The sequence below is a fragment of the Tauraco erythrolophus genome, chromosome 16, assembly GCF_009769465.1.
Source record: "Tauraco erythrolophus isolate bTauEry1 chromosome 16, bTauEry1.pri, whole genome shotgun sequence".
Classification (NCBI taxonomy): Eukaryota; Metazoa; Chordata; class Aves; order Musophagiformes; family Musophagidae; genus Tauraco; species Tauraco erythrolophus.
The window spans coordinates 7,203,712-7,214,660 of NC_141480.1; the positions used below are offsets into that span (position 1 = coordinate 7,203,712).

At 41.2% G+C, this 10,949-nt stretch overlaps 1 protein-coding gene across 1 annotated transcript; it reads right to left on the bottom strand.

The window, feature by feature from the left end:
• Positions 1 to 340: 340 nt before the first annotated feature.
• Positions 341 to 8,616, bottom strand: NMUR2 (neuromedin U receptor 2). Its single transcript, XM_009986287.2, has 4 exons — positions 7,897 to 8,616; positions 2,844 to 2,928; positions 1,584 to 1,709; positions 341 to 600 (listed from the first exon to the last, which is right to left on the bottom strand). Exons 1-4 carry the CDS (start codon positions 8,614 to 8,616, stop codon positions 341 to 343), a joined length of 1,191 nt encoding a protein of 396 aa, XP_009984589.1.
• Positions 8,617 to 10,949: the final 2,333 nt, after the last annotated feature.

Genomic DNA, 10,949 nt, shown 5'->3' on the forward strand with positions numbered 1-10,949 from the left:
TAAACTAATTTTTAGGCTGGTGCATAAAAAGCCATTTGATAAGACTTGGATAAGCTGTGTCTCCCTCCTGTGCTGGGACCATGTCTCATTTTTTTAAGGCAGCTCTTTGCTGGCATAGCTTGCAGCCAGTAAACTGAGATTTCCAGCTCACCTATGAGCTTGAGGGTAATACCATGCTTCTCAATCACCTGCTAATTACAGTCTCCTCATTCATTAGTTCCACAAGACACCTCTGTGAGCTCTTCTTGTTGAAATCAGTCTTTTAGGAGGATATCTTCTCTTTTTGTTTCTTAAAGTCGTTTCTTTAATTTCTCTCTCACCTGGATCACAACAGGGAAAGTCACAGACCAGTGGAGAGCTGAGAACTGCTGACAGATGTCCTGTGCGTGCCAGGGAGACTTGTGTCTTCAGCAGAGTCCATGAGATTGTGGTCCTCAACCATGAAGACATTCTGCTGGGCAGAGATCTTGCCAGCAGGATGTTTAGGGGACCAATGCTTGCAGCAAGGAGAAATCACACTGAGAAAAGCCATCCTGAAGCGCTGGGACAACAGATTGTAAATGATGGGGTTCACAGCAGAGCTCAGATAGAAGAAAACACCTAGAACAAGGGTGGGGGAAAGGAGAGAGAGATCTCATTTGTATGTGAAATGATCTCAGAAGAGGAAAATCTCTTCATTGCCTATGCTGCTCCACCAAGCTCGGGTGCAAGGGTGGAGGCAGCGACAGCGCGTCTCTGCCTGCTGCCATCCAGGCAGAGGGATGTCTTGCCAAGGCGAGCTCAGGCAGCATAGGGAAAAAGGAAAGTGGGAGAGAATATTAACTGGAGCTCACTATCTCCAGCTGTTCAGGAACCAGCTCTCTCTTGAGCTGCGCTGACCTGCCTCCAGCACAGCCCTCATCCCCACAGCAGGACTCACACAGCTGGTGCCCCATCAGAGCTGTCAGAGGATAACTTCCAGCCGAGGGGAGCTAATTTCTTACAACATACCAGGACAATTGCATGAGCTTGGATTTGTCTGAGCTGCCTAATGGCCACATTCAGTGTTTTCCCATGGCAGACTGAAAATAAGATTCCTCTTTGAAGAAGCCTTCATTTTATGGTTGGCAGGGCCATCAACATTTGGTTATATCACTCACTTTTGAGCAGTATGTATGTCTTTTGTCTTGCCATTTGGTAAGGTTTCCCATTTGCCTGAGAGAGCCTCTGGGGGATGATGCCTGCTGCTGTGTATTCATTAACAGCAGCTGAATGACAGCAGACTTCATTTCTGAACATTCACAAGAAAGAAAAGCAGCTGGTAGTGATGCATGATATCCTTTTTTTTTTTTTTCTTTTTCCCCCTTCTTTGTGAATATTCAGACAACTGTATTGGACAATATGCCCAGATCTTGAAAGCTGTAGAAACTTGCATGTGGCTTTTATTTCAGGCACAATTCTCATCACTGTCCACCAAACCCCAAGAAGACTTTCTATGTATGTCTCATGTCACCTACAAAATAAGTTACTACATATTTCAAGTAATCCACTCCCAAATACTTTTTTTTGCCAGCCCCTATGCAAGTGGAAGAAGAAAGCTTTACCTGACACCACGTGAATTAAGTTGAATATATTAGCCAGAGGCTCAGTCCATTCCCCAATAAAGCTGAAGAAAAGTCGATCTATATGGAATGGAGCCCAGCAGATAGCAAAAACCATCACAAGGACAACTAGCATGAAGAAAGGGAAGAAAAAAAACAAGTCAATTATGGAAGGATATGGTTCACTAGCCTGCACAGAGCAGATATAGTTCAGAAAGGTTGATGAAAGACTAAATACACAAATTTTATTCATAAATTCAAAACTTTTGCTATCCTTTCTGTCTTACCATTGCCAGCTAAACAAACTTTCCCCTGATTTCTGTGTTGGATAACTCAATGCATGCACACACAATGACATTCAAACAGAACAGGCAACAGCCAGGTAATGTGATGTGTACAAAGCCTAATGAAGAAGCTGCCAGTGAGACATCTGGATTCATCTGTGGTACCTGGGACACAATGACTCCATTGTTCCTTGGAGTTAATTTCTTCTGCACACTATTTGTACATCACATAGCAGGATAAGACCATAGGAACCATGCACTGATGGGAAGTCTCTCTGGGTGCACTGCTCAGCATGAAAGAAAAAGAGTTTGCCTCCATGCACAGCTTTGCCTGTGCTGGCTCTAGTAAGGACTCTTACAAACCCATTCCAGACCTGGGTCCTATGAATATCTGTGGTCATAGTCATGAGGCACTGAAAATCAGGCTGACTTCAAAGTACAATATCCTAGTTTAGACGGTGACTTAAGCTGCCTAAAAGAATAATGTTGTTGCAGGAGACGTTGAAGGTGATTTATGTTTCCTGTGTAAACACCATCTCAGTAGCAAGGTGATCTTTGCCTTAAAGACAGCCCTAAATTAGGAAGCAATGTGAGTGCTCTCAGGGTGGTTGGAACACAAATTCTCCTGAGTGCTATATAACGTGCAAATCTGCCTAGGTCCTACTTTGTCTTGGGAAGGTCTAAGTGGTTAAGTCAGCAGCAGTTGATATATGTGGCTTGGCAGGACCTTCTTGTTCATGAACATAAGCAGAGCATGTGGTGTGATAAAAACAGATGTACATCCTTCTTTAAAAATATACAAGATAGATTATTTGGACTCTGAAAAAGAGGGATCCTACCCAGAGAGCTGCAACATTGTTTTTTAAAACACAGCTACTCCTCTCATAGTTCTTGTATCTAGTGAATTTGCTTGTACCCTTCAGGACCTGGTCACCCTTTTGTTCATGGTAAGTAAAACACAGAAGAACTCACTACTTACACAACATCTTGGTGACTGATTTCCTGGATGGTCTCTGAACATTCACAGCCATTTCCTCCACTTCCAAAGATTTATCACCTTTCAACTGGCAAAAGGAGGGAAACCGAAGGAGAGCTTAGACAGGAGATGACATCCCCACCAAACATAGCCTGTTGATATTTTGATAGCTGTAGTTTGAGAAGGCAAAATTTGGGGCAACTCAGGACTCAATGAAAAAAAAAAATCTACATTTAAATTTCGGATTTAGTCTAGGGGAATATTGAAGCTTCAGGTTCAAAACAATCTGCAGATTTTATGTATCTGAGACAGCATATTTACAGCAAATTTGTATTTCAGTTCCCCAGTTGTCCTTTCTCAACGAGTTAATATTTGGTTCACAGTTTGTGTTCAATTTCAACAGTATTCTGCTAGGCATTATCTTCTCTTCTGGCAAAATATTGTTTGTTCATTTATTTCCCTAAAAATGTTCCCCACGATTAAGCACAAACCAATGATCCAAAAAACACCCAGAGAGGCCTCAGTGAAACACAGTGGTAATCACTGGAAAAATTCCTGTAGAATTCAAGGGAGTTTGTTTCATGCCCTGAGTTTTTGGACTAATCCATATTCGATCCATGTAATGAACCAAACCCACACACGCTTTCTTGCAGACAGCCGATGTGCATGATACGCACAGGTTCAGCCACAGACTGCTCTAGTGCAACAGGGTGGGCTTTTTTTCTCCAGTAGTTTTTCCTGGACTTCTAAAAAATGGACATAAGGAATAATAATCTGATCCTCCCTGAAATGCTTCCCCAATACGCAGAGAGCACGGTGATGAAAAGACCAGAGTTAGGTAATCAGGACAATTGCTTTGATTACAAAAGAAATGAGATATGGAGAGTGGATAATTGGACCCAGCTTCCTGAAGTGGGAATTTCTGACTGACCAACAGATTTGGAGTGATGTTTTTTTCAACTAAGAGAAACTGGAAACCAAACTTTTAATTACACTGGAAAGAATATCAGGAATGAGGGATAATACAGAAATCAATCTGGTTTTGTAAAAATCTTGTGAAAACATGCTAGTTGTCCCATTTTCTTTTGCCTTTTACACTGTGACTTTGTTCCTGATTTTTGGTTAATGATGCTTTTCTATAAGGATAATCAAATGAAACCTTTCAAAGTTCTATTTATTCATAAAACCCGTACAAGGGAAATACATGTAAATCAAATTATATTCAATTATACTGCAGTTCAGCCTCTCATGTTTTACATTATTCCCTTTGTAACTTTTAGTCATAGCCATAGTTGCTTAAGGAAGAGGCTCAGTTGATTTGAAATGCATCTAGTGATAAATATCTGCTCAGATTGATTAAAATCCCTAGTTTCCCTTCAGTGGTTTTCAGTCTCAACAGTAATCTATTCCAGGCATGTTCCAAAACCTCAGAGAATACAGTGCTCTGATGCTGTAATAAACCAAAGACTTATGTATCTTTATTTTTCATCTTCCTCCTGTCGTTTTGATGATGCTATAAGGCTCCTCTTTAGCCTCAAGTGATGGTAGACGGAGGTGTAACTAGTAAGAATAACCCAGCAGTTGAAATTTAATAAAACAATGAGTTATGACAAAGAGGAAGGGGAAAAAAGAAAAAAAAAGAGATGAGTCCATGGCAAAGGTTGTTACTTGAGTTCATGCCAATGGTTTCGCAGAGGGAGAACTCCAGCCAGGGTAGTGGCTACTTTTACATCACTGCTGATGTGTGAGGCTATGTAGGGTTGCCTGGAGATGAATGTTACTGATTCACTGCAAGAGAATTAAAAGTGTCAGGAGCAAGAAGCTGAAAATAGGATTCCGCCCCCCCACCCCGTATCTTTATTAGCTACAGCAATTCCTACTAGAATTCGAAAGGCAGACTGAAATTAAAGCCTCACCTATCCACAGACAAACCTAGTGAGGTCACTCAGCAAAAGCAGGAGAACCATTTTCTGTAAGCTCCTTGGGCTGTCTGACATGAATGGTGATCAAACTTTCTCTCTGGCTGAAGGAAGAATTGATATTTAAAAGCCACAGGGCTTGTGCTAAAGCATGCGATTCTGCCCACTTGAGTGATTTGGCTGAAGCAGTTGCCACCCATTTGCTGAACTGCAGCCTAGATAGATGTTCTCTTCCCTCTCTCCCATTGTAAAGGAAAATTTTGTTGTGGGTGCAAGGTTTGCAGGACAATTTTCATGGAAAGAGGACAGATCCTTCGTGAGTGTTGGGCTCTGCGGAAATCAGCCAAAGGCAGTCAACCATCCACAGACGACTCTGGTTTTAACAACCAGGCATTTAGGGGGCAAAATAGATTTTGATGAGAAAATCTGGACCAGCTGTACATTGGCAAGAATGTGTTGTCTTGATTCAAAGACAGTTGAAATCAAAATTACCGGTGTGTCCAATGTGTTCCTGAGGGGAAGTGACACTAAGAAAAGTGTTGGACTCTTAGAAGAATCATCCTAGGTGAGATCAGTCTAGTCCCATCTGAACATCTAGATCCCCTCACAGATGTCTGAAGTAGGTGGGATAAATAGGTCTCTGGACTCTCCACTCTCTTTATTCACTGTCAAAAATCCTAGTTAAACAGAATCTGACTTCTAAACAACCAGAGATAGCCACCTATCCCTGTGTCCTTTTAGAGATCAGTTTGAAGGAAATGGGCAAGGACCGTGCACTGAATCCTGCTGCAACACAGACTTCTCCCCAAGCAATGCCACCCCATCTCTATCAGCGCTGCAGGGATTAGCTTCTACAAGCGGCCGTTTCCCCATGTCCCCATTTTCTCTCTCCTCTTCCTCCTCAGCTTTTTGGCTATAGGTTGCAACCAGTAGCCCAACTGAACTGGGTTTAAAGAAGAGCCTGGCTTATTTAGGGATTGGTCCTAAAGGCGCCTCTGATGAGGACCCCGTGAAAGAGGCAGCAGAAGCATCCACGATCATATCTAATGAGATTACAGTATAATCATCAGTCCTCTTCTTTGCACTAATGCTGGAACAATCTATTGACCGTATCAGTATAGTATTAAACCATCAAGCCTTAAAATTATATCCAAGTAGATCATGAGGTAATTGATGATGAGGTAATCAACCTGCTGGCTCTGTTGGCAATAAATTTCCTGGTGAAAAAGACAAATATATTTTTTCCTTTTTGTAAGGAATAAAATTAAAAATTAACTCAGCTACTGTGTGACCCCTGTTTGCTGCCTTCTCACAGCTGCTTAACATATTTCCTTCTGCATTGCATCTTGAGGTTCTCCTGAGCACTGGCAAAGCTTGTGGGAGAAATTTTGGCAAGAAAGTGCCCTTTCCACAAAGCCTGGGCTTGGAAAGGCTATGTCTCTGCTGAATTTGAGGTGGCGTACAATCTTTGGATCAGCTCTGAGCTTTTCCACTACAGTCTACGAGTGTACACTCAGGACACTCTGGAATATTGTTGAAGCTTCACAGATTTCATCCTCTGTGAAAAGATAAAAGTTTCTTCTCTTGAAAAATTATATATATACCGTTCTTCTATTGTTTCTGTTGAAAAAAAAAAAATAATCCTGCTTAGTACAGTTTGGAGAGCAATGCAGATATACCCAGGATGGGTGGTGTTTAAAATTTGGAAGTCTGAGTTAAATTTACAGAAAAGTAGTGGCATAAACAATGAACATTGCAGCCCTTAGGAAAGACAGCTTGAACATATCTGTGAATATACAGAAGTCCTGGAGGAGCAACCCTTGTCTGCTACCCAGCTTCTCTTGTGAGACGGGGATAAGAAATATCTGCTGCCACAAATAGAAGTTATTGCAGTCTTCAAGACTTCTTTTTATTACTTTGGGGATTTCTCTTTTTCTAACAGCTATATTTTCAGCACTTTTCCCCTCCCTTTAGGTCTTACTTGCAAAATCTTCAATAAAACTACGTAAAGATCCCACAACAGCTACTGGGTAGCGGGGATAATTTAACCTATTCATTGCTTGAAAGATCTGCTGTGTGCTATGGATCTCTGGCAGTTAATCCTTGCGTCTTTTCCTGGGTAAGGAAAAATTGCTTCTGTATGTATAGTTTCAGATAACAGTAAGTACCAGCCAGCAGAACAAAATGATATACATACCAGCACAGATTTGATTGAATTTCTTGCACATCATTCAGTAAGGTCATTCATCTCTACTAGCATATTGCATCCCTTTCTTGCTATAAGATTAGATACAGCTTTTTAAACTTAAAGTTATAGTCAATGCAATGAGATAGGATTTATATTTTCAAAACATATGTAACGTATGAGAAGAAAAAAAGAGTCATTGATTCGCTATGATTAGCAGTGCATTTCAGTGTTGTGCTGCATAGCTTCATAGTACTGTGATACTGATTGTTTTATCCATGTATTTAAATGATGAATACCTGGTAAAACTAGTCTAACTTTCTGAAGAGAGAATGAATATAAAGTCCAAGGTAGCCTTAACTGATGCCATAGTTAGATAAAGAAACGATTGCTGAATTTGTTAGCTGCAGCAGTAAGGTAGCGTTTCAGTTTATGACAGCTTTGTGAGTGTTAACAACTGAGTATTATCAACATCTCTAGGGAAGGAGAAAAATAAAGTAATGCAATGGAAATTCCACAGTCACAAGAAGAGGGAAAACAAATAATACACAGGATTCAATCACTAGCCTGCTTCTTTTTATTCTTTTCACATTTTCCATTTGGTCTATTTTCTTCTAGTCCCTACTGCAAAGGTGCAAATCTCTGAGAGGCTGGAATCAATTTGCAGACTTGGATGTTTAAGTAACATTTGAATGTGAGCAGCAGTGATGGTAAGTTTTAAAGAAAAGATTGGGGTAAATAATTCTCCAACATAGCTATATTCATTTGGGAATGGGATTACACCAAAGAAAGAGCTGGATCCACTGTGTTCAGGGTTTTGAAATATTTTTGGTTTTTTGAGAGGGGAAACAGATAGGCAAGAAAAAGGTGAAATCACTTAAAAGACACATACAGACACAAACACACAAGAATTAGCTAAGGAAACACTGAGCATAGACAGAGTAGGACTTACTCTTAGCCCCATCAGATAGTACAGCACACTTATTACCCCCATTGGCAGCACATAGAAGAGAAAAGAAGTAATCTGGACGATACAGTTGTAGATCCACATGGGCATGACTACAGTGCAGGTAGCAGAGCCAGGGACCAGGGTGCCATTGGGGAAATACTGCAGCATGATGCCATGGGTGCCCGTGTTGGGAAGGGCGAAGAGGACAGAGAGGACCCAGAGCACCACGATGGTCCTCAGGGCACGCTTGCGAGTGCTTTCCAGCTTGGCACGGAAAGGATGGAGGATAGCAATGTATCTCTCCACGCTGACTGTGGTCACGCTGAGTATGGAGGCAAAACACACCGTCTCAAAAAGCGCTGTCTTAAAATAGCAGCCAACGGGCCCAAACAAGAAAGGGTAGTTGCTCCACATCTCATAGACTTCCAGTGGCATCCCAAAAAGCAGCACGAGCAGGTCTGAGATGGCGAGGCTGAAGAGATAGTAGTTGGTTGGGGTCTTCATGTTCCGGTGCTTGAGGATTACCAGGCAAACTAAGAAGTTACCTACCACCCCAACAACGAAGATCAGGGTGTACACCAAAGCCACAGGCAAGAACAGATGGCTCCGTCTGGGCCCACATAGGAAGGCTAAGTAATCTTCAGTGCTGTTTAAGTACCTCCTGAAACGTTCTTCATGTAGAGCAAAGTGATTAAACCAGGAGGTGTTGCTGATCCAGGCCATTACTGGATCTTCTGAAACGGTTCACAACCGAAATCTGGTCTTCTTTAAGTTTCTCTGTGCTACTTCGCTCACTTTTTGCAGAGAGAGGAAGAGAAGGGGGCAGTTGTCTCGCCAGACAGATGCACAAAGCCACTGAGAGATGTGAGTGAGTGTTTGCCTGGCTTCGGCTAAGGTTTTGCCGTTGTAACAGCTGTTCCCTTGCAAGGAGTCCCTTAGCCAGAAAGCCCCTCCTTTCACACATATTCATTGGCTCGCTAAGTGGATTAGATTATAGAGTAAGAAAAGAGGTTCCAGCTACTTGTATCAGCTCCCGTCGCAGATGCATTTACAGGATCAGAAACGTGGGATTTAGAGAGCTGGGAATCTGAAATATAGGATGCGAGACAAGCTGCAAGATGTTTGTGTTTGTCAGAGAGTGGGAAGCCAGACAAAAATACTCCCAAAAACTCAGTCCAAAAAGCTTTTGCAAAATGATATTGATGCTATATCCAGTTACAAGACAGAAGAGGAAAAAAAAAAAATCTGGCATGATTTTGTTTTTCAGATCTCTGCTGATGTTTATTTTCTCTTATCCACAGTGCCAAATACTTAGAAACAGAGTTTGATCGGTAGCAAGCCGATCTGGTTTTGTATGCATTCATGTGGAATTAGGCTATTATACTGTTTCAGCTTTTTTTTAAACACTGTATTTTTTTTTTCTCTTGTAATCTGAGATAGGATTTTAATTGCTCTTCTTATTGATATCAAAATATTTTCCCACTTCCCTGGTATGCTGGAATCTGATGCCATATTCTTGGATAGCCTTGTTTTGGAAATCTTTCTGAGCACCATATTATTCCAAAGACGTATTTATTGCCTCTGAGACTAAATTTACATGATTTTTTTATAAACTCTTATTTCTTCCTGAATGACAACCATCCTGCAAACACACTTGCTGAGCCAAACAAGTGTATCGTGCAAGGATGACGGCTTTGTCAAAATAGACCATTGAGCTCCTTATGAATGATTGATTCCTTACTGAATTTCTCTAAAACGAGAAAGCTTCAAAGTGCATGGATGTCATCTTCTGAGATTCAGAAGAAATTTAGCTGTTTGGAATCAAAGATGCAAAAGCTGAGGGCTAGTTTCGGGGATTTTGTCACCTTGATATGCAGTTTATCTGCCCAGTACCTCTCACTAGCTCTGAATTTTGAGTACCTGCCCAGTTCCACTCCATGAAGTCATGTAGACTTTTTATATCCTTAACAACCTTTGGCAAGGAGCTCCTTGGATCTACTATCTACATGTGAAGAACCTCCTTCTTTTCTCTGTTTGACCCTCTAGCTGAGTCTCCCTGGCTACTAACCTAAGACTGCATATTTTTAACCATCCAGAACCAAAAGAACAGCCCTTTCGGCTGACATGTCCTCCCAAATCCTGAAAAAAAGCAAGTTTTCCAAGGAAGACGCAAACTACTCCACTGTAAGGGACTAGACAGTAAACTGATCCCACACAAAACCTGTTTAAGTATTGAGCCTGTCTTAGATGCTGTCTTCTTTACCTCTTCCCTCTTTAACTTCTTCTGGTTTAGTTGTGGTTCAATAACCTTACAAGAAAAAAATACTGTAATAAGCACAGACTGCCTCCAAAAATAGCTGCTGGAGGTAAAGAACCGATGTTTGGTCCCACAGAGGCATAGTCAACATGCGGAGGCTGAGGATTGCTGTGCATTCATTTAAACTGTTAGAGGCACGGAAGGTACCACAACAACTGTACTAAAAGACAGAAATATGTCCCTTGTGATGACTTTCAGATCTGCTGAAATTATCTCGCACATAAATTCTCTCCATCAGAAAGACTTTACTCATTTATTTTAGCATTGCACAGAGGTATTTCATTTAGCAGGTTGAAAGGTTTTATTGGATTGGTGAGCTACAAGCGTGCTCTTTTGACCTGTTTCTCCCTTCGTTAAGGATTCATCTTAAAGATATTCCTTGCATTTTAACAACATTGAAAGAATGTGAATTTGATTTTGATCTACTAGTGGTGTAAGAGGCAGGAACAGAGGAATCATTAGTAGGGTGCCTGATAGAGACCAGGACTGACTGTTCCAGAGCACAGTAGGAGAGAAGCATTTGAGAATTTGTGCAGAACTAAACATTTTCTATACGTCTATTTAACTTTTGGTTGTTTGTTTTTTTTTTTTTTCTTAATCTCTCAGCAATATTTCATTTCTTTCCATTTCTTCTTCCCTTCCCAGTAAGTTCTTCCACTCTCTACACTGCATCATAACTGAGGTGAGTAAACACTTCTGAAGTAGCTACCAAATTGGTCTTAATTTTTCTTCCTACACA

Bases quoted from the DNA above. Each gene is read 5' to 3' on its own strand.
- NMUR2 (XM_009986287.2), bottom strand. From the start codon at position 8,616: ATGGCCTGGATCAGCAACACCTCCTGGTTTAATCACTTTGCTCTACAT. The intron at 2,929-7,896 runs GTAAGTCCTACT...TCCTTTTGCCAG, and splicing joins ACTATCTGATGGGGCTAAGA to TTGAAAGGTGATAAATCTTT. The intron at 601-1,583 runs GTAAAGCTTTCT...CCCTTGTTCTAG, and splicing joins CTTAATTCACGTGGTGTCAG to GTGTTTTCTTCTATCTGAGC.